Source organism: Triturus cristatus, chromosome 6 (genome assembly GCF_964204655.1).
Source record: "Triturus cristatus chromosome 6, aTriCri1.1, whole genome shotgun sequence".
NCBI lineage: Eukaryota > Metazoa > Chordata > Amphibia > Caudata > Salamandridae > Triturus > Triturus cristatus.
The window spans coordinates 1,673,958,287-1,673,982,912 of record NC_140589.1 but is presented as its reverse complement, the minus strand read 5'-3'; the positions used below and the strand labels follow the sequence as shown (position 1 = coordinate 1,673,982,912).

General features: G+C 45.2%; 1 protein-coding gene across 1 annotated transcript in view; it reads right to left on the bottom strand.

Moving 5' to 3' along the window:
- Positions 1–19,103, bottom strand: part of LOC146821793 (uncharacterized) — a 66,822-nt gene extending 47,719 nt beyond the window's left edge. The window contains exons 1-2 of the mRNA XM_085609915.1: positions 18,541–19,103; positions 10,521–12,196 (exon numbers count right to left, since the gene is read on the bottom strand). Of these exons, the coding sequence (XP_085466041.1) occupies positions 10,521–12,150 (1,630 nt within the window). The 5' untranslated portion in view covers positions 12,151–12,196; positions 18,541–19,103. The remainder of the gene's footprint in view (positions 1–10,520; positions 12,197–18,540) is intronic.
- Positions 19,104–24,626: the final 5,523 nt, after the last annotated feature.

Here is a 24,626-nt window from a genome sequence, read left to right as displayed (position 1 = left end):
GTAGGTGCGAGGCTCCCGAGGACCTCCGCGACCTCCTGCATAAATCCTGACAGAATCCTGTCCCAGATGAGGGGACTGTATTTGTGAGCCCGAGCAGAGGTGACGCCCGTTTTCCGTTTTTAAATCGGACCTCGGACACCGTCAGGAGCATCGATTGAGGTTTGCGGCCTTCTCCACACCGGCCCCCCGTACTGGAGTTGTGGGGCGATCCGGACACAAAGTGAACAACAGCGGCGGGCAAGGCTGGGTGACTCGCGTACCCCACACTTTCACTTTCGCTTTTGCGCCCTCCTTGCTGCCAGGCGAGGTTGGGTTGCGGGGCGGTGTGCGGTGGTGTGGTCTCGCTGGGGTGCCCTGCCGGTCCGCCAGCTGCGGTCCGTCCTGCGGAGCGGTGGTCGCTCCCCCCTGGACCCCTTGAACTGGATTGTCGGCCCCCCGTTTCTTGAGGAGATTGACTCGTCTTGGGGATTGAAACTATGTCCACAAAACAAGATGGCGATCGGGCTAAGATAAAATCGACCCGCCGTGGCGCGGCCCAGCAATCCAACAGTATGGACCGCTACACCCTCCAGAAGGGATCCCCAGAGGCGCTGCGTAAGTCCCCTACGGGCCCGACTGATGCTTCCGCTCTGCCCACGGACCTGACCCTCCGAGACGTCATGGGTGCCATCGCCGAGATGAAGGCCTCGGTGGACCAGCGCTTCGACACTCTGGTGCAGAAGATTGACTCGGTCCTCGTGGACGTGGGCCTCGTGAGGGCTGATTTGTCTAAAACCAACAACCGGGTCGACTCTTTGGCCCACTCTACCACGGGCCTCACGACGGACGTAGCGGCCCTCCAACAGGAGGTGCGCAGGCTTGGCCAGGCGAGCGCCCTGATGAATCGTCGGCTGGAGGATTCCGAGGGTCGGGCCCGGAGGAACAGCGTCCGCATTATCGGGGTGCCGGAGGGACGCGAGGCGGAGGCAGCGGATCTATTTGTCGAGGACCTGGTCCTTACCCATCTCCAGCCTCGGGGGCTGAGTAAATTCTTTGCGGTGGAGCGTGCCCACAGGGTCCCCGGGGGTAGGCCTAAGGTTGGAGCCCCTCCGAGGCCTCTCATCGCCCGGATCTTCAATTTTCGGGACAGAGACGCTATCCTACAGACTTCCAGGCTACAAGGGCCGGTCAAACTTGACAATATGGACATCAATTTCTATCCTGACTTCACTCCGGCAGTCCAAAAGCAGAGACTGAGCTTTCTCGGTGTTAAACGTCGCCTAAGGGACCTGAATCTCAAATATGCGATGCTTTTTCCAGCTAAGCTGAGAGTGGAGGTGGATGGCCACACGCACTTTTTTGATCGACCCGAAGTGGCCGGGGACTGGCTAGACACTTTGCCCGGAGATCGGGACCGGGGGGGTGGGGGGGGTGCGGTTGGTGGGGAAGGCCCGCCGGATCAGGACTGAGGGACTAATGGTAGGCCTTGCTCTGGACTGCGTTGTTGTCACTATTGACTGTTAGGGTAAGTTCCCCTCCTGTGGAGGTCGTGTGGGGTCTCTTGGGGGATCTCCCTCCTCCTCTGGGGGACTAGTTAGTTTTCTTATCTATGGGGCGACAGGCACACTGCACTTTGGGGGGGCTGTTTGGGCTCATGCAGGGGTGCAGGGTGGGGGGAGTTTTGTTGGGTTGGGTGGGTTGGGGTGGGGTGTGGTTCGTTTCTACCGCAAGGCAAACCCGTTATTGTATTGTTGTTTTTGAGATGCTCTGGGGGGGACTAATGATGGCTTCGTTATGTGATGGGGGGTAGGGATTTGACTTTGTTGTCCTGGAATGTTAACGGACTGGGTGATAGGATCAAGCGGGGTGTGGTCCTGCAGTATTTGAAACGGATTTCGCCTGATGTGGTCTTTCTGCAGGAGACACACCTTATTGGTAACTCCTTTTGTGCCATGAATCGCCGTGGCTTTCGCTTGGTGGCCCACTCGGGCTTCACATCAGGCTCGCGGGGGGTGGGCATCATGATCAAGACCTCGCTCCCGCTAGAAATAGACGAGGTGCGCCATGATGAGAGGGGACGCTACACTGTCTTGGTGGGGAGGATGGAGGGCAGGGTAGTTGTCTTTGTCTCTGTGTACGTCCCACCGGGGCTACAGTCCACCACCTTTGCAGATCTGGGACGCCTCCTTCTTGACCTCCCGGGGGGGCTTCTGGTGGTTGGGGGGGACTTCAATGCGGTGGCTTCTGGGACTATGGATCGTCATCCCCCTAGAGACCTCCCCCGGGCACAGGCGTGGTTAGCGGGCCTTTTGGACACACTGGGATTGGTGGACTGCTGGCGTTTAAAGCATCCCGCCCAGCTGCAGTACACCTTCCATTCGGGTGCCCATGGTAGCCTCTCGCGGCTTGATTATGTCCTTGTCCCTGCGGCCGATGCTGGGAGGGTGGGAGAGGTGCGCCATCTGGCGCGGGGTATTTCAGATCATTCCCCGCTCCTGTTGCACTTGGGTGTCTTCCCGAGGGGAGAGGGCAGGGTAGCCCCAATCAATGCTTGGTACCTGCGTGACCCCACTATTCGCGCTGACCTGATTAAATCATTGCAACTGTATTTTGAGGAGAATGTGGGGTCCGTTCCGTCGGCTATCTCCCTGTGGGAAGCCTTTAAAACAGTTCTCAGAGGGGAGGCCCTCTCCTTTATCTCCCATGCCCGCAGACGCGCACAGGAGGAGGTGACCCGGGTGGAGGCCGAAATTACTGAATTGGAGGGCGATCTGGGGAGTGGGGTGACTGACGCGGCGCTGCATGTTCTACACCTTAAACAGGCGGCCTATAGGGCCCTCGTCACGGAGGCGGCCAGGGGCCTTAGCAGAGAGCAACAGGGGCGACTGTATGATGTGGGTGATAAGGCTGGCAAACTGATTGCGTGGTTGGATAAGAAGGAGAGAGCTAGTCGTGTGGTCCCGCTGATTGAGAGGATGGATGGTGTACGAATTACTGAGCCGGAAGGCATTGTTTCTTGCTTCGCGGATTATTTCCGCGAGGTATATTCTCCGGTCTCTCCCTGCTCGGAGGAGGACTCCCATGCCCTGCTGCGGGACATCGCGCTGCCCTCGCTTTCAGTGGAGGACAGGGATTCGTTGGATGCCGCTCCCACCTCGGATGAAATCGCCCTCGCCATACGCTCGGTCGCCTCGGGCAAGGCCATGGGCCCGAATGGCCTTCCTATCGAATTGTATAAGCTGCGACCGGATGTACTGGCACCTCACCTCCGTGCGATGTTCCTTGCGGCCCACTCGCGGGGCTCCCTCCCGCCGGACCAGCGTCTAGCTACCATCGTGGTTATCCACAAGGAGGGGAGACCGCGAGACCGGGTTACATCCTATCGGCCGATCTCGCTCTTGAATGCGGAGCCTAAAATCCTCGCCAAGGTGCTTGCCAACCGGCTGGTCGGCGTGGTGGGCGATCTGGTCCACCAAGACCAGTCCGGCTTCATTCCCCATCGCAACACGGCTCTTAACTTGCGGCGCTTGCACGGGGTGCTCGCGCGTGTTCCATTCGTGCGGGAGCCGGCCATCTTGGCGTCCTTGGACGCCACCATGGCGTTTGACACGCTCGAGTGGCCGTACATCTGGGCGATGTTGGCGAAATTTGGATTTGGCCCGGGATTCATCAGCTGGGTCAAATTGTTGTACTCTGACCCATTGGCGCAGGTGGTGGTGAATGGTCGAGTCTCGGCCCCATTCGTGCTGGGACGGGGCACGCGACAGGGTTGCCCCCTGTCGCCGCTCCTGTTTGCACTGGCCTTGGAACCCCTGGCGGAGTGGCTGCGGTGGCACCCTTCTATCCGTGGTCTCCGTTGGACCCCTGAGTATGAGGACCGCGTGTCCCTCTACGCCGACGACATCCTGTTGTACTTAGCCTCCCCGCGTAAATCACTGATTGTCCTGGTCGATGTTCTGCGCTCCTTCGGCCGTAACTCAGGTCTTGTCATCAACTGGGCTAAATCCTGCATCTATGTGCTTTCCGGGGAGGCTCCTGTTCTCCCGCGGGGCTGCTCGATCCAGATTGCCTCGCAGGGGTTTCGTTACCTGGGCGTCTATATTACGCTGGACCCGGTGGCCCGCTACGAGCGGAATTTGCTTCCCCCCCTCCAGCGCTTGAAGGAGGACGTCGCGCGCTGGCGGCGCTTGCCGCTTTCACCGCTCGGCCGGGCGGCATTGTTCAAGATGATGTCCTTGCCGCGCTTTTTGTATGCTCTCCAGAACTCGATGGATCTGGTCCCGGCGCGTTACTTCCGTGAGGTGGAGAGTTTGCAGCGCCGCCTGTTCTGGGACGGGAGGCCGCGTTTAGCCCTGGCAAAGTTGACGCTCCCGTGGTATGACGGAGGGATTGCCCTCCCGGATATTAAGTGGTATTACTGGGCCTCCCAATTAGCTGCAATTAATCATGGCCTTTACGGGCCCTCCTTAAACCCGGCATTTGAAATGGACAAGATGCTCCTGCCCGGTGGCGATTATAATCGAGCGCTCTACACTAGCGTGCCCGATTCCCGCCTTACGGGACCCACGCGTGTCATGGTGCGAGTATGGCACGCGGCCAATGCAGCTATGGGATGGAAGGACCGTTTGACCCGGGCGTCACCGTTGTATGCGTCTGAGAGGTTGGGCTCCCTATGGACCTCGAAGGGCTTCGATAGGTGGGACACGATAGGCATTAGTACAGTGGGGGACCTCTGGACGAGGGGAGGATTCAAAACATTTGAGACACTGCAGGCGGAGTTTCAGCTGCAGGGCAGTGAATACTTTCGATACCTGCAGGTCCGTCACGCTCTGGGTTCAGTCTTCCCAGACGTGGCCGCCATCCCGGAGTCCTCCCCATTGGAGGATAGAGTGCTAGATGGCCACGTTCCGGACAGCACGATCTCCCTCATCTACAAGAAGTTGATTAATGACCGCTCGGGCTTACTGACTGGGCTCCGCGAGGCTTGGGTTGCCGATGGGTTGGAGCTGGACGACGAGGACTGGATTTCCGCGGTGGCCTCCCCGAAGGAGGTGGCCATCCCGGCTCGCCTTCGCTTCGTCCAGCTTAAGATACTTCACCGGGTGTACATGACGGGGCCAGGGCTTCTGCGTATGGGCTATGCCGAGGATGGACTGTGTAGGCGTGGGTGCGGTGCATTGGCGACTTTTTTACATATTCTGTGGGAATGTCCGAGGGTGGAGCGATTCTGGCGTGGTGTGCATGAGGTCCTGCGAGCGGTTATGCATGTCGTGCTGGTGCCTGAAGCGAGGAGATGCCTGCTGAATGTGTGGGAACCAACCGACTACTCGGTTCCACAGACGCGATGGGTGACGCTGGGTTATATGATCGCTAAACGTGACATCGCTCAACTGTGGGGATCCCAGAGGCCCCCGGCAGTGTCGGCCTGGAAAGAACACATGGATTGGTGCATGTTCCGAGAGAAAGTGGTGTATGTGGCGCGGGGTAAGCCTGGGGCGTGGTTGAAGGTGTGGGGCCCCTGGAACGCCTACCGCGGGGGTATTTGCGAGCCGCCATTGTTGCCTCCCGCTTCACCAGCTCCGTCCCCCTAGATGACCCCCTCCCCCAATCCCGGGCACAGTGGTTTCCCAGTCCCGGACCTATTTCCCTTTCCCTCCTTCGATTTCAGTGTAGGGTTGGGGTCCCCCCATTTGAGGAGCATATGTTGTCACTCTTGTTCTCGGGTTGCCTTGCGGGTGTGGTTTTCTGTTGTTAGTGTTGTATAAAACGAAACCGTATTGTGGGCTCAGAGTCATGTGGCCCACGTTGTTGATACCTCCTGCTAGCGTCTCTGTAACGCCAAGTGCCTTATTGTATATATGTCACTAATTGCTGTCACTTTAGCGGCCGGCCGGAAGGTTGTAGGCCCATACCTGTATATATTCGAGATTGTAATAAACGGTTTCAAAAAAAAAAAAATAAATAAATAAATAAATAATAATTAAATAAGTCCACAATACAATTGGTTACTTTTCCTTATGGCCAAATAGTAATTTAAAAAATCTTTTTTGAATAAATTTCCAATGGTAATCCAATATAATTCCAAAATTTAAATTGTACAGATGTTACCGATTTTATCTAAATTTTTGGTTTCCGAAAGATTCATTAGGAATTAAATAAGACCACATTACAATTGGCTACCTTTCCATTAGGCCAAATGGTAATTTAAAAAAAATTTTTTTGGGAAAATTCCAATGCTAATCCAATAAAATGGTAAAATTGTTTTGTACAGATCTTGCCAAGTCTCTCTAAAATTTAGGTTTCAGGAAGATTAGATAGGAATTTGCTAAATCAAAAGGCAAACGTTGCTTGAAAATCAATTGGGAATCATTACAAAGTGTCCAGCCTTTTTCACATTTAAGATAAACTGTGTAATGTCCAGAAGTAACAGTAGGTCCTTCATGGAAAATTATTGCAACTGTTACAAAAGTTTTTCCTGAAATTGATAATTGCTGTCCTATAAACTTCTTTATTAAAGTATCCAATTTTGAACCATCAGCTTTACATCGTTGCATCATTAAAATTACATACTGTCCGTATTCCTTTAAAATTACGTTGAAAACATGTCAGATTTACACTCACCGCATTCCATGCTATGATTAGCATCTTTAATTAATTTAGCAAAAGTGACTGTTTTACTGTCTGGCAATGTTAAATAAATAAACCTTTCAGAATCAACATTAGAGCCACATGTATTGTAACAGTTTTCACAACTATGTTCCCATTTATAAGAGACACCAAACAAATTTTCAATGGGAACCCCTTCTTCTTCCAGTACCTGAAGAAAATACATCAAGAATTCCTGTGCGTCTTTCTGTACATTTTGAGAAAACTGTGTTCGTCCTGAACATACATCTAAAAGTTTTCTAATTTCAGTAGCACTTTCTATTTGAGTTTTATCATTACTCAGCTTTTGAAAAAGGAGACTCAACTCAGAACAGAATCTTTTTCTCTGATTTACTATTATCTGCTCTTGCAAACTTTCCAGATAAAATGCAACATTCAGCACTACATTAGCGTAGCAGTTGACACCAGAGCTATTTTCAAAATGACATCCTACAACCTCTTCTTCATTTTCCTTTTTCTTTTTGCTTGCAATTACATCACTCCTCTTTTTTTTCCTCCTCTCTACATCCTCATTTCAGATATTCTCAATTCTCCTTTTACGAGAAACTACACGTTTCTCTAACACAGGATACTGACCTAAATGAGGAGCATAGGTTCTTCTTAATCTATTATACTCCTTTACACAATTTGCATCAGCACTAACTTTTGAATCATCAAAGTCTATCATGAATAAACCAGATAATGTTTTCACTCGTGACAAAGGTACATAAGCCATACCTTCTTTGAACACAGTTGAACCAATGTTTACAAAAGCACAATCTACAGTCAATCCTTGAGACTTGTGAATAGTTACAGCATATGCTAGAGAAAACGGAAACTGTTTCCTTTGTACATATAAGTCTTTCACAAGCATGAAACGAACTGTACAACGACAAATGTCTATAACTTCTTCTATCTGATCAAATTTTATTTTTAAACATTCTATTCCATCTTTTTTCTGATAATTAATAAAACCCACAACTCTTCCCATAGCTCCATTAACTAAACCTTTTTCAACATCCAAATTTCTCCTTAAAAATACTCTACAGTTCATGCAAACATATAGATTTGTTTCTAATCCAGCAGTTTTGGAAATGTTCTTCTCTAGTGAATCCAATTTATTTTTCAGTTTACCTGTTAATGTGATAGTAATTCTTCCATCCTGAATTTTGTCCACTGCTTCCAATTTCCTGATATCTTCCTTTTCCAATTTCAAAAGTTCCTCATTGAATATTGAGCATTCACGTAGAGTTGGCATTAAGCAGATGACACTTTTCTTTTCTGCAATGTTCTTGTATATCTTCTCTGCAACTATTTCTTCCTTTGGAAATCAATTATGTAGCAACCTACTCTGTAATGCTTTTGTGCCAGCTTCAGTCAGTAGTCCAATCCTGATATCTTTCAGAATACTTCCATATTCTTCATCGTTTGCTTGCCTCATATTAGTAGTAAGTTCCTTGTACTCAAAGAAGGACCAAATATTTGCATTACCAATGCTTCCCAATGACTTCTTTGTGTCTTCATGTGTCACAGTATTAAACACTGGTTGTCCTTTAACTGTAGAAGATCCCCAAAAACTATGACATGTTTTCCACCAAATAACACGTCATAGTCTGTCCTTAGAATTTGCTGCATTCTTAAATGCACAAAGGCAAGCATTAAGTTTGATACCATGCTCACCTCATCAATAATGAGAACTTGCATCTTCTTCAATACTCTTGAAACTTCCAAGCATGCTTCTCCAGTTAGTTTGTGGTATTGTATTTTGTTCTCATGCTCCACTGGTAACATTAGCAAACGATGTAAGGTGATTCCTTTTATGTTATATGCTGCTAACCCAGTTGGAGCAGTAACCACACAAGACAAAGTAGAATCCGTTTTTTGCTGTAGGTAGCTTCTGATGACTTTTATTAAGAAACTTTTTCCAGTTCCAGCTTGTCCGCTTACATACATCCTGATTGGATGAAATGATGTGCATGAGCACTCTTTTTTTTCATGTAGTAATCCGTGATCAGTTTTGTTTCTGATCTCTTCATAAATTTGTTGCTGCTCTTCATTCAGTTGTCTTTCCAAATTTGGTAAGTCTATAAATTCTTCTTGAGCTTGATTCATAGCCGTTTCCACTTCATTCATGGCTATTGCAGCTTCATTTTCAACGATTGGTTGTCCTAGGGGATCTTGACTGAGTGTTCCTGAACTTTGGCTGTCTTGAGAACTGTCTCTAGCTACTTCAGCTGCAATTGTAGTTTCCTGTTCAATTTCTTCATTTAACATTTGCATATAAGTTGTGAATGTACTGCATTGTATGCTGTCTTTGCAAGCATTAAAGGAATCTTCATAGCTTTGAAATTCTCCCAGTAGTTCATCTTCTGTACGCCATGGTTTAAACAGCTGTAAAAGAGCCAAGTAGTAAAATTCCTTTTTGACAGTAGTGTCGCAACTCAGCTTCCTGTGATTTATCAAACTTCCTTTTGTTTGCTTCACCAAACATCCTTCCTCACCAATGACTTTATATTTTCCATTGTTGATGTCTTCTGTGGCTTTCCGTGAATAAATGTAGTTCTGCAGCACTTCATAGAGACACATGTTCTCCAGATGATGACTTCTCTTGGGATAATATGTGTCCAACATGTTTGATTTCAAAATATCTGTACTTTCTGGGTCATTCTCGGCCAAATATTCAATTTCTCCAACAGATTTCAGTACCCGATTTCTCATTGCTGCAAGGCCTAAACTTGCCCAAATTATTCTTCTTGATTTCGAGTAGAGACTTGCAGAAGATAACCTATCTGAACATTCGTAGGATCCAATTTCTCGATGCGATAACATCTTTAAACTGAAACTGTACAGCTTCTTACTGACAGTCTTCTCGTGAGAAATCTCTTCCCACATTTCTTTCAATTCAGTTTTTTCAGATTTAGTAATGTAAGACGTTACATATCGAGCAACAGCAATGGAATTGTCAGCTACATACTGTATATCCATGTTAGCATTCCACATGGATAAAATGACTGGGTTGTAGTCATTTATATTTTTTGACTCTTCTTTTCTTTTAAGGTTGTAGGTATTCTTAGGTGATTTTCTTGTAATAGTATGTCTCACAGATGACATAAAACTGTTTACTCTTCCATTTGAAAGAACTGGTCTAGGAAATCCAAATCGACATTTAGTGTAGTATTTATCTTTGCTCTTGTATTTCCGTCGACAGTATTTTCCACACCGATGACTTTGGAAACGTAAAACTTGCTCCTTTAACTTTTTCTCTTCTGTGCTTTTTGGTATAGCACATGTTGCATATTCTTCAATGAAAGATAACACTGCTTCATCAGTATCTGTTCCAAACTTTGGGGCATCCTTGATCCACAACAGCATATGAATATGAGGAGCACCTCTTGCCTGGTACTCTTTTCTCCAAAAGAAATCCTCTACTTCTCCAAGAGGTGGATTTTTTTTATTGCAGATGAAGGACATCATAGCCTCAAATCTATCATTGAAATATCTGCAAACATTAACCGGATCCAATGAGCACAGTTCTCCTGCTGTCTTGTATTCGATGTTTTTAATGTTTGAATTTGCCTCTCGTAGAAAATCCAGTAAATCATCCCAAGCGTACTCAGCACAGCTTAGGGTAAGGAACCATGTTGGTGTTCCTAAATTCCATAACATGCATTTTAATTCACCATGGCGTCGGTACCAATATTCATTTGTCCCACGCTGACAAGCCATCAGATTGATCAGTTGTGTTTCCAAATGATCATCTCGGTGCTGCACTTTCTCCATAAAATCCTTAGCAGACACATTTTGTAAATGTACTCCACTTTTTAAAATGTGATTTACTGCATATGATAATGCAGACAAGTCGCTTTCAAATAAAAGATGGAACAAATAAGGAATACTTTGTCGAAATCTGGGATCTTCTGCATATAGTCTTGTAGTTCGATACTCAGAAGCTGGAATCTGTTCTGGACGTTCATGGTATCGTCCTCCTTTTCCTGTAGGAAAAAGCTGGGGAAAACATCGAGCTTCCAAGCTCTCCTCCCATACACTCACGGGAGTTCCTTTTGCTTTCTTCATCTGAAACAGATCAATATTGTCTCCCATAACTTCTTTTGAATGAAGAGGATGTATGCTAAAATGTTCATAAATTTCTTCTTCCTTTGACTTGTCCACTTTTTCAATTTGTCTAGTTGGTGTTTCTGTGTCTTCTTGTAAATCTTCTTCTTCTTCTTCTATATAAATTGATTCATACCATTTGTTATTCCTTTTCAAATACAAATTTGCTCTTTGTACTTTCCATACATCTACCAGCTCCTGCCAAATCTTCTTATTCTTTGTAGGTACACCATTAACCAGAATAACTAATGGTTCAGTTTCCAAAGTATCTGCATCAATAGTTTCCATATTTTTTTTCAAATCCAAGGGCAAATACACCACTCTTCCTTTTAAACCTCTCAGTAAATCTGAAGGAGGTAATTTACCAGTTTTGGGCTCCATACGTACTATGGTCTGGAACGGATGAACACATTGAATAAGTATAGACTCATAAGTATTTAATTCAGAAAGTTCGGCAGGAATAACATCCAATTCTAAATTATTATGTACAGCTCTGGTCGGCATTCTATTTTCCTCTAACTTGTTGTAACAGTATTTACAAATACGCTGATCTTCACCCAATTCAAAACAATTTTCAAGAAATATATATGTGGCAAAATCCTTCCACTTATAATTATCTTCATTTTCACTTTTTCTGTAGAGATCAACATTCCTGGTTTGTTTTCTATAATGAGTTCTGCGGCAACAAATACAAGTAATATTTGGTCTTTCATTAGAGATTATTGCAAATTTTGTAATGTGATCATTAAATGTCTTACTTACAGAGGGTTCTACATTCTCTTCCACTTCTTCCTTATTTACTGTGTCCTTTTCTGCACTGTCTTGTTCAGGACCAAAGTAACAAAACTGAATTTCATCAGTAACCTTCTCTACATCTGATACCGATCCACGGAACAGAGCCCTATTCAATTCATCTAACTTTATTGCTGGACTTTTAGCAAAATACAACCGTCTCACAAACTTTCTCATTTCAGTATGATGAACAGCCAGCATCCTAAAATGATGAAAAACACTTTTACACACTTTTCTAGATAGACAAGCCAGAGAATGACCCTGCAAACCAGTATTCTCTCTCACTCTGCATGGATCTAGACTTTGAAGCACCTTAATCTTCTGTTTTACACTTTTTTTACTATATTCTCTTAGAAACTCACGAAATTTATCAATAGATTCCTGACGCACAGTGCAAATACTACTACAATTCCAAGTGTACACTGGGGCTTTAGGACGTCTCCCCATAGCCTCATCCGCCATCACTTGTACCTCATCTCTTGGAACCATTTTCTCCTTCTCCATTATACAACCATTTTTCACTTCATAAGCACGACCTCTGGTGTCAACTGCATGCAGCAAACTATTACTTTGAAAATAACTCTCTTCATTAAAAAAAGGTTCACTACTTGAACTATGCATCCATTCTCCTAAAAACACTTTACAAAAGTTTGTTCTTTTCACTACTCTTTTCATTGCATTTGCCGTTGCCCTTGTGTGCTCTGGTCCTACCTGCTGGCCCTGACTTTCCGCAACTCTCCAGCCTCTGCATAGTCCCCCCCCCCCCTCCCGCCGCCGCGTTTCGGATCTCGCGGCCGCAGCGCGGAGGGAGGGTGAGTGCGGACTGCATTACCCAGACTCCTCGGGGGCCTTCACCGGACACAGCGTCATCCACCTAGCGCCCGGAGGCGCATTAAAGTCAGCGTCACTCCCGGTGGAGCGGGTGTTGCATTTGCCGTTGCCCTTGTGTGCTCTGGTCCTACCTGCTGGCCCTGACTTTCCGCAACTCTCCAGCCTCTGCATAGTCCCCCCCCCCCTCCCGCCGCCGCGTTTCGGATCTCGCGGCCGCAGCGCGGAGGGAGGGTGAGTGCGGACTGCATTACCCAGACTCCTCGGGGGCCTTCACCGGACACAGCGTCATCCACCTAGCGCCCGGAGGCGCATTAAAGTCAGCGTCACTCCCGGTGGAGCGGGTGTTGCATTTGCCGTTGCCCTTGTGTGCTCTGGTCCTACCTGCTGGCCCTGACTTTCCGCAACTCTCCAGCCTCTGCATAGTCCCCCCCCCCCCTCCCGCCGCCGCGTTTCGGATCTCGCGGCCGCAGCGCGGAGGGAGGGTGAGTGCGGACTGCATTACCCAGACTCCTCGGGGGCCTTCACCGGACACAGCGTCATCCACCTAGCGCCCGGAGGCGCATTAAAGTCAGCGTCACTCCCCGCGTCGCGGGACGCCGGGCGAAGCCCGGGCCAAGGGCGGGCCCGTTTAAGCCCGTTAAAGACCGGGTAAGACTGGACTGGGCCCCCCCCTCTTACATTTTAGACAGGTGTTTTTGCTCTGCCATCTTCAATATACACTTTAAGCGCCATATTAGCGATTTTTGCTTATTTGACTAGCTCTAGTTTGTATTGTGTACATTGTTAGTAGTTGTGATAGGATGCCGAGGGCTTCTAGGAGTAAAACTGCACAGGGGGATGTTCATACATCTGGCCCAATTGACCAGTACATCACCAGGGCAAATGAAGCCATCAACCAAGGCATATCGCTCTTGGAGCGGAGGGTATCTCAGGATTTGGCCTTAGCAAGGCGATCCTCTATAGGCCCTTTGGCTTTAGCCAAGACACCCACTAGCCCTAGGGACCTTAGACCTCTTATCGAAATCCAGGCTGAAACTCATGGCGTGCCAAATACGGTCGATCTCTCGGCCTCATTGGCTCTTTCGGACATGCACTCAAGCAAAGCTCTTGAGAAGACGCCCGATCTTTTTATCAGCCCAATGCAGGAGCTTCCCACTGTTAATCACTCAAGGGGGAAGAGGGAGGGCGCCATTCCAAAACGGAAGAAGCCTAGGGAGGTGGAAAAATGCAATGGTAAACCCAAGAAAAAAATCCCGCCTATTCGGGTGCAAAGCAAAAGCATATCTAATCAGAGTAACCTACCTAATTCAGCCACTGATATAACTGCTCCGCCCACAAACATAACAACTCTTGGTGACCTTGGTAGTTTGGGCGAGGGTTGCAAAGTCTGCGAGGCCAAAAACTTATTTTTGGCTAGATTAGAAGATCTTATCAAAGACTTTATGCAACCCATTGCACTATCCCTTTCTAACATTGAAAAACAGTTATCCTCAATGAATGTTTCCTCTAGGGTCCAGTTGGGCGTTGGGCTGGCTAATCTTGAGGAACCGCAACCAACCCCCACAACCTTGAGAACGGAGCGGCCAGTGGCAAATGCACCCTCTCACGTATTAAATACAAGATTAAAGCCACTGCCAGCTCAATTAAAGAAAGTTGTGGAGCCCCCTAAACCCCCCGGCCCTGCCAAAATCTCGGAAAATACACTACTCAAATCCTCAGGGCCAACACACCCTAATGATAAAATCAGGGGGGAGTACGGGCACCACATACATTTACCAGCAGATGCAGACCCATATGTTGTGATCCTGACCGGTGTTCCCGAGTTAAGGCCAAAAGCTGAGGAACCAACGTGGTCCTTAAAAAACAAGGTCCAGCATTGGCTCAATACCAACAGACCGCTCCCACCCTCCTGTGGTAGTAGGATCCTAATGGTGCGTAGGGTCCCTTGGGTGGGAAGCGAGAAGAAAACGAGCCAAGGGGACTGCATTATAGTTAATTTTGACAATCCACGTACGGCGGATTACATTTGCCGTCGTGGTATGTGGCCTAAGTACGATGGAATAAAGGTGAGAAGGCTTTCCTCCTTTTATCCTCCTACAAACTATTGGGCCGACACCCCCGATAGGAACATGCCACAAATAAACAACTGGAATATAAGAAGGGAGTGGAGCGATTGGCCAGATTACGAGGGCAGAGACGCAGCTTCCTCTGTTGGCTGGAGAGGTTTACCACTCGCTAACAGATTTAGCTGTCTAGAGGAAGTGGATTGACCATCACCGGGTTCAGTAAATGGCCCTGAGGTCATCGAACATGATAGTCCCAAATTATCCCAGTCCTTAGTTAGTCTTGTCTCTGAAAATAGTATTGATTTCACCAAGACTGCTTCATCCCCGAAATTAATTGCTCAAGAAACTCCGCAGGCCTCTGCTCTAAGCCCATGCTCCACTGTGATCACAGGGCATGGGAGCATACCGCCTATGCTCTCCACTGAGCTTGTGCCCCCCGATTTATTCACGCCCTTTATTGTCCACCAAAGTGCCCAAAAAAATGTCGTCCATGATCCTCTTGGTACTCTAAAAATTCTAAGTTGGAATCTTGCTGGCATCCACAGGAAATTATGCCTTCCGGAGTGGAATGCCTTAGTAGAGGCACACACGATTTGTTTATTCCAAGAGACCTGGAGTTTAGAACCTTTATACCGGGTAGGTTATGTCACCTATTTCGTCCCTGCAGTTCTTGCTAGAAATGGGATAGGCCGTCCCTCTGGAGGCCTACTCATTTGGATAAGCATTGCTCTAAATCTTCGTATAGATGCAAAACAAATCAATTGTCCTGACATCCTAGGAATCTCCCTGAGAGGTCCCCAAAGGGGATTTATTCTTGATGTACTTAATGTATATGCTAGAGGTGCTAAGTGTGGCTCTACGTCTCCGACAGTGTCCATTCTTGACACGATATTGAGAGAAAATACAGTTGGAGCCCAAGTTCTGGTCGCGGGCGACTTTAATTGCACCTACGAGCCCCTTATACAGGATGACACTTCTGACCCGGCCGAGGATGACGAAAGATGGGGCATCCCGTCTTTGGCCATCCCCCCGGTTAAAAAATGGTCTGCAACTGCGATCCAGTTGAATGCTTTAACGCTGGAGTTCGGCTTGAGAGCTGCCAATGGCCGCACACGCTCAGATCCTATGGGCGCGGCCACATTTAATAGAACTAACTGCACCTCAAGGATCGACTATATCATGTTAGATCTCTTTCTCTGGGGTTTTGTCCAGGATATGGTTGTTTTGTCTACCATTGAAAGCGACCATAATTCGCTTTCCTTGTCCCTTAGGAATCCCTGGCCCAATGATAGGATTAAAACATCTCCTAAGGTAGCTAACAAAATCTTTGTCTCCTCTTGTGGGAGACGTTTGAAGTGGAGTTTGGTCTCCAAGGATGAAACCAAACTCAACACTATACACACACTGCTCACTGCCTCACAAATGGAGTTGGACAACAGTGACCCGGCCTTCTCGACCCCTGGCCGGGTCACTTCCATCTTTGAGGAAACCCTTAGGTCTATTGGGAATGTGTTTTCTAAAGAGGAGCATCTGGTTAAGAACAAGGTAACTAGGAACCCTAGGGGGAAACATGACTGGTATACATCTGCCTGTAGACATGCAAAATCACTCTTGATTAAGGCCATCAAAAGCAAAAATCAAGGAGTAATTCAGGGAGCTAGGACATTATACAAGAAAACCCTTGCAAGCGCTAGAAAGGAGTGGGAGCTTGAATATTGGTGTTCCTTAAAAGAGGCCAGCTTGGGGAAAGATTCAAGGCGTTTTTGGGATGCAATTAGAGCTAAAACTAGACCCGACAGCGATCTCATCACATGTAATATTACAAGTCAAGCATGGGTCGATCATTTTACGAAATTGTATGCTAGTCACACTGGGGATATTCCTAAAACTTCCCCCATAGCTACTTCTAATGATGATCTGGTGCGGGGGGTGGCGTTAGCAATTCCCGACCTCCCAATAAGAAGCGCAGACTATGAAATCGACACGTTGGGCACAATCACGACACTCAATGACTGGGGGGTAGATTTGGCAGATTCTGCTTTTTCGATCAAAGAAGTCGAGTATGCAATTGGTAACATTAGGCCCCAAAAAGCAGCCGGCTTAGATGGTATCCCCGGGGATCTGCTGCGTTCGGATATTCCGAATTGGGGCAAATTCATTTGCTGTTTGATCAATGCCATTAGTAGGGGAGCTCCTATTCCGGCATCGTGGAAAGGGGCGGAGGTCGTCCCTATTTTTAAAAAGGGGGCCAGGGACAACCCGTCTAACTATAGACCTATAAGCCTGCTGGATATAACCCAAAAGGTAGTCGGGAAGGTGCTGCTGGTCAGATTATCACAATGGATCGACGAAACCAATATCCTTTCCGACTACCAGGCAGGCACTGGTACCATTGAACAGACATTCAGATTGTTACTAGTGTATTGGAAGGTGGTGGTCCTAGGCAAGGGCAGTCTTTATCTCGCATTCATCGATTTAAAGACTGCCTTTGATTTGGTACCCAGGGAGACCCTCTGGAGAGTCCTTGTTGACATGGGGGTACCCCACTACTTACTCTTGTTAATTGCAAGGTTGCATGAAAACAACTTTGCCCAGATTAGATGGGGCAGGGATGGAGAGAGAACTAGTAGAATCCCGGTAGAGAGAGGGGTCCGCCAGGGATGTGTTCTAGCCCCCACCCTTTTTTCCTTATATGTGAACGGTGTGGTTGAGCATCTGCTGAACGATCCTTCAGATGAACCATCCCTGGCAGGGGAACGTATCCCTACCCTCCTCTTCGCGGACGACACCCTTTTACTCTCTAAATCCCCTATGGGCCTCCAAAAATTATTAAATAACTTCCAACTCTTTTGCGCTAAACGGGGCCTGGTAATCAACACTGACAAAACGAAATATCTTGTGATGAACCCCCCCAAAAAACTTGTGCGCCCTTTGAAATTAAATGCCGTACCTTTGGGGAGGGTGGATGTGTTTGATTACCTAGGGATCCGCTTATCTCATAATATGCAATGGGCCCCCCACTTATGCAAGATGTTGCTAGCCCACAAGAGGGTAACAGGGGCCCTACTGAAGGAACAGCGCTCCTGTGCTATTAGACCTATAGCCCCTGTTATGGAAATCTATGCAGCAAGGGCAGTCAGCTCTGCTCTTTACGGGGCTGAGCTGTGGGGTTCATGCAATATTAGCGAGTTGTCAAGAGCTGAGAGAAAGTTTTGTAGGGCCATTATGTCACTCCCTCAAGGTACTCCCACGACCCCACTGATGCTCGATCTAGGATCTCGTCCTATTAATGACCTGGCGAAACTTCGCCCTCTACTGCTATGGGCCCGACTATGGCGAGTCCCGGAACTAGCTAAATATGCCAAAGGCCTCTCCGAAGTTATGTCACTTCCCGGATGGCACAAGATAAAGTGGCTGAGCGACATGAAAATCCTCTTGTGCAATCTGGGGCTAAGCGCAGCATGGGAAAACAGGTCTTCCCCCCCGAAAAGCTACGCTTAAGTCTCTATATTGGAATTGGATTGCGACCCAACGAAACACGAACTGTACATTGGGTAGACTCACGGAGGACTTTCTGGAATTCAAGGATCAGCCGATCCGGGAACTGTATCTTGACATTATTGAGAGTCCTTTTGATAGATCTCTTTACTTTAAATTTAGGACCGGGACTCTCCCACTTTATGTTTTTACTTCCCGGTGGAATCCCCCTGCCCAGACCACTGAATTTTGTCCTTTTTGTATATCTAGACAAGAGTCTGTGGCCCATTTTTTATTTGAATGCCCACAGTATGTATACCCAAGAAGAAGATGGCTTAAGCAATTGTGCCGTTCCTTAGGTACTAGGCACTACATTGAGGCGTTACGTATTTTAATGTCTGACTCCCGCCCTCTGTATGCTTGCGCCTTATCAAAATTTCTATCTTGGGCATGGCGCATCAGAAGTAAAAGGCTTAAAGAAATTGTTTAATCCGTTCTTAACATCTATCTATGATATGTCTTTCTCTTATTGAAAAATTTGGATTTTAACCTAAATGAATTTAAACTCTTTTTTAATTGTAAAGCTTTTATGATATGTTTTTATCGAAATAAAGCCTTTGACTGACTGACTGACTACTCTTTTCCTTTTGCTTTGTGATTTCAGTACATTAACCATTTTATCTAATGTACGCATCCTATTCAAAATTAAAATGAATAGTTTCCTTTTTAATTCTAATGCCTTAGCTGCAATGGCTTCAATTTCTTTTTTTCTCTTATAAAATTTAGCCTTTTGCTTATATTTCTTCACATCCTTTATCAAATTGGACATAACTCTTCTCTGAAACATTTTTCTACGTATCTCTTTAAACGCTGTTTTTCTGTTTAACTTAATCTTTATTGTTTCTGAAGGTATATTTGCATTAACTAAATGCTCAATTTTTTCCTGTTCTTTTCTATTTAAAACATTCTTTCCAGTACAGACATTTTGTACATTTTTCCTTTTTTTGAAGATGTTCTTTAAAAAATCTTTTGTCTGCTTACCAGAAGACTTTCTCTTTTTCCCAACATGAGCATCTCCAACTAACTTAGGTCCTCCAGTTGTCTTCAAATATAGTTTTTTTTTGTGGTTTTTCCTTAGTCTGGATTTTGTAGGCATCTTAAATTTTGTTCACTGCTCTTCAGCAATACCTGAAAAAAACTAAAAAAAATTCCTTTATTTTATTTAAATATATTACTACATTTTTTATGATCTTTTCAAATCTTAAAATACTAAGTACCCCTTTCCTACAAGTGAAAATCACAATAACACCTTCACAAATTAAATATCTAAAAACAATTCCTGTGTGCACACAGAGTCATGGTTTGAAATTAGGCAGAAAACGAAATTTCTTTGCCAATTGGAAAGTACACTTACTACTCTTTTTTTTGGCAAGTGATAAGTACTTTTACAGTCTGACACATTTTGAATCCACTTTTCAGATTCTGAAAAAAACACATTTCCAAACTGCTTTTTGAGACCAGCAACATCTGTAACCTGGGTGATTGACTACACTCCAGCAAGGGCAACCAGCCTTAGTGATGCTGAATGTATTTGCATTACTGACTGCAACCTCAAACCCCACTCAGTTGTGAATACTGTGCATGATTTCACAGGATAAGCAGCTGGGTGTGTGCGAAGAGTCTACTTCTGCAGAAAAAATAGCTCCCCCTTTCCATCTAATGCAAATGTAAAATTACCAGAGTAATACACAATAAATCTCTGTCTATAATTCCTCTTTGCACACAGAGTCATGTATTCATATTAGTCAGAAAACGAAATTTCTTTGCCAATTGGAAAGCACACTTCCTACTGTTTTTTTTTGCAAGTGATAAGTACTTTTACAGTCTGACACATTTTGAATCCACTTTTCAGATTCTTAAAACAGCACATGTCCAAACAGCTTTTTGAGACCAGGAACATGTATAACCTGGGTGACTGACTACACTCCAGCAAGGGCAACCAGCCTTAGTGATGCTGAATGTATTTGCATTACTGACTGCAACCTCAAACCCCACTCGGTTGTGAATACTGTGCATGATTCCACAGGATAAGCAGCTGGTTGTGTGCTAAGAGTCTGCTTCTGCAGAAAAAAATAGCTCCCCCTTTCCATCTAATGCAAATGTAAAATTACCAGAGCAATATGCAATAAATCTCTGTCTGTAATTCCTCTTTGCACACAGAGTCATGGTTTGAAAATAAGGAAGAAAACGAAATTTCTTTGCCAATTTGAAAGCACACTTACTACTCTTTTTTTTGGCAAGTGATAAGTACTTTTACAGTCTGACACATTTTGAATCCACTTTTCAGATTCTTAAAAAAGCACATGTCCAAACAGCTTTTTGAGACCAGCAACATGTGTAACCTGGGTGACTGACTACACTCCAGCAAGGGCAACCAGCCTGAATGTATTTTCATTACTGACTGCAACCTCAAACACCACTCGGTTGTGAATACTGTGCATGATTCCACAGGATAAGCAGCTGGCTGTGTGCTAAGAGTCTGCTTCTGCAGAAAAAAATAGCTCCCCCTTTCCATCTAATGCAAATGTAAAATTACCAGAGCAATATGCAATAAATCTCTGTCTGTAATTCCTCTTTGCACACAGAGTCATGGTTTGAAAATAAGGAAGAAAACGAAATTTCTTTGCCAATTTGAAAGCACACTTACTACTCTTTTTTTTGGCAAGTGATAAGTACTTTTACAGTCTGACACATTTTGAATCCACTTTTCAGATTCTTAAAAAAACACATGTCCAAACAGCTTTTTCAGACCAGCAACATGTGTAACCTGGGTGACTGACTACACTCCAGCAAGGGCAACCAGCCTTAGTGATGCTGAATGTATTTGCATTACTGACTGCAACCTCAAACCCCACTCGGTTGTGAATACTGTGCATGATTCCACAGGATAAGCAGCTGGGTGTGTGCTAAGAGTCTGCTTCTGCAGAAAAATAGCTCCCCCTTTCCTACTAATGCAACTGTAAAATTACCAGAGTAATACGCAATGAATCTCTGTCTATAATTCCTCTTTGCACACAGAGTCATGTTTTCATATTAGTCAAAAAACGAAATTTCTTTGCCAATTTGAAAGCACACTTACTACTCTTTTTTTTTGCAAGTGATAAGTACTTTTACAGTCTGACACATTTTGAATCCACTTTTCAGATTCTGAAAAAAGCACATGTCCAAACTGCTTTTTGAGACCAGCAACATGTGTAACCTGGGTGACTGACTACACTCCAGCAAGGGCAACCAGCCTTAGTGATGCTGAATGTATTTGTATTACTGACTGCAACCTCAAACCCCACTCGGTTGTGAATACTGTGCATGATTCCACAGGATAAGCAGCTGGCTGTGTGCTAAGACTCTGCTTCTGCAGAAAAAAATAGCCCCCCCTTTCCTACTAATGCAACTGTAAAATTACCAGAGCAATACGCAATAAATCTATGCCTGTAATTCCTCTTTGCACACAGAGTCATGTTTTCATATTAGTTAGAAAACGAAATTTCTTTGCCAATTTGAAAGCACACTTACTACTCTTTTTTTTGGCAAGTGATAAGTACTTTTACAGTCTGACACATTTTGAATCCACTTTTCAGATTCTTAAAAAAGCACATGTCCAAACAGCTTTTTGAGACCAGCAACATGTGTAACCTGGGTGACTGACTACACTCCAGCAAGGGCAACCAGCCTTAGTGATGCTGAATGTATTTGCATTACTGACTGCAACCTCAAACCCCACTCGGTTGTGAATACTGTGCATGATTCCACAGGATAAGCAGCTGGGTGTGTGCTAAGAGTCTGCTTCTGCAGAAAAAAATAGCTCCCCCTTTCCATCTAATGCAAATGTAAAATCACCAGAGCAATACGCAATAAATCTCTGTCTATAATTCCTCTTTGCACACAGAGTCATTTTTTCATATTAGTCAGAAAACGAAATTTCTTTGCCAATTTGAAAGCACACTTACTACTCTTTTTTTTGCAAGTGATAAGTACTTTTACAGTCTGACACATTTCAAATCCACTTTTCAGATTCTTAAAAAAGCACATGTCCAAACAGCTTTTTCAGACCAGAAACATGTGTAACCTGGGTGACTGACTACACTCTAGCAAGGGCAACCAGCCTTAGTGATGCTGAATGTATTTGCATTACTGACTGCAACCTCAAACCCCACTCGGTTGTGAATACTGTGCATGATTCCACAGGATAAGCAGCTGGGTGTGTGCTAAGAGTCTGCTTCTGCAGAAAAAAATAGCTCCCCCTTTCCATCTAATGCAAATGTAAAATCACCAGAGCAATACGCAATACATCTCTGTCTATAATTCCTCTTTGCACACAGAGTCATGTTTTCATATTAGTCAGAAAACGAAATTTCTTTGCCAATTTGAAAGCACACTTACTACTCTTTTTTTTGGCAAGTGATAAGTACGTTTACAGTCTGACACATTTTGAATCCACTTTTCAGATTCTTAAAAAAGCACATGTCCAAACAGCTTTTTCAGACCAGAAACATGTATAACCTGGGTGACTGACTACACTCTAGCAAGGGCAACCAGCCTTAGTGATGCTGAATGTATTTGCATTACTGACTGGAACCTCAAACCCTAAAAGTATTCCTCATTTATACCAGTACATCTTAATTTATGGTGAAAACATAGTCCATATTATTTTACATGTTCCTCATATTTAAATTTCTCCCAAAACACAAAATGATAAACACAACTTCAACAAAAGGAATTCCAATTCTATTATTCATTTCTTAATTTACCATATACATCCCCTCTCAAACTCTAAACTCACCTTTAAAATTAGTTAGTTGTGAAAGAAATGTGGCACTCAAACAGCAGATGATCAGAGCCAGGATCTCTGTTCTGTACACCTCTCTCCTCTCAGCAGAACCAGATAATGGCAATGTTTCCCTCTCTTTTTTCACACATATACATGTTAGTTTCAAATCTCAGTGCTTCCCCCTTTTTTTCAAATGTAATCACACATTTCTATTGGTTGAAAACCCAACCCTTTTCCAAAAGTACCCTTCCCCCAACTTGACTTCAGCCTAGTACCCTTCCCTCAACTTGACTTCTGCCTGCAACCATAGCAACTGCTCTTGAAACACTGCTGTGTAGAGTTAGGTCAGAAGTTCACCACACAATGTTTCATTTCCAAAGAGCAGGAGTGCTTGACTTTTCAAACCTAACAGCAAATCCATAGTACTGTTCTTTGGTAACACATTTTTCTGTACCAATACAAAACATGCTTCTATAAATTTACACATACAGCCTAGTTTTTAGTGTAGAATGGTATGAAACAGCCAATCAGTTTAAAAAAATATATATATATGTATGCCTCCATTTCCAAACTGTCTTTCATTTCTTTTTACCATTCTACTGAATTACACCTCCTGAGTGCATCCAGATCTCCTTGGAAGATGTTCACAGTGTGGATTGTAGGGCACAGCTATGTCTTCTGGAGTGAAAAGTATGCAGAGAAAACAGGTATGGTGAGAGACCTTGCTTTGCCAAATGTAGACATTAAATGGATTGGTCAGAGAGGGTTAAAGTGGCACCAATTGATGCCATTGGTGAAATCCTTCATGCAAATCCAACACCCTGACCTCATAATAGTGCACTGTGGTGGCAATGACCTAGGCACTTTGACTGGGGTAGGTCTGGAAATGCTTATGAAGGACACCTTTGCACAACTGTTTTCACTTTTCCCTAAAACTGCCTTTGTGTATTCTAACATATGCCAAAGGCAAAAATGGAACTGGTCCAATCAATTTTGTCCGCAGATTGACAAAGCAAGAAAGCACGTCAGCAAATCTGTTTCTGCTTTCCTCCGAGACTATGGTATGGGTTCCATTTACCACAACAACTTGCGTTACGACATGCAAGACATTTATAGAGGAGATGGTGTACACTTCACTGATGAAGGGAACAGAGTCTTCCTCTTGAACCTTAGACTCTGTGTCGGTACTTACTTGTAGGTACCACTAAAAAATCAAATCACTTTATAAACACAACGGCTCTTTTTAGAGCCCCCTAATATCTAAACACTTAAATCTGATTTTTTTTTATTTTTTTTTTCTACCGTACGCGTACGGTAAGCTTACCGTAAGCTTACCGTACGCGTACCCCGCGATTTTTTTTTAAAATTGATAAATGTTTTTTTTGTACTTTTCTGTCCTTCTTTGACCCCCTTTCAAATGTTAGGGGGTCTGTAACTCTCTTCCTTGCCCCCTTTTCAAGTTATCACCCTTTTTTTTCTGACTGAAACACACAAAATGGCGGCCGCTGCTTCCTGGTTTCGACCGATTCGAATGTTTACTAAGATCTAACAGCCAATCAGAATCGCGCTCACGCACGTCACCGTACGCGTACGTTAAGCTTACCGTAAGCTTACCGTAAGCGCACCGTAAGCTGCCACAGATATATATATTGATTTAAATGCTATTTTCTCAGGAACTACTGAACATATTTACACCAGACCTACAAAAGGCACTTCTTTGACCTGAGGACTACCTCTCTGCCAAATTTCAAGTAACTCTGTTCAGCCGTTCGGGCTGTAGCTGTGTCTAAAGGTCCTATGGAAAAATGCATTGGAAAAATGCGTTTTGGGACCCCCTTTTTTCTCAGCCCCCGCTTGACGAATCCCCCCGAGACTTTCAGGGTAGGAACGGAGCG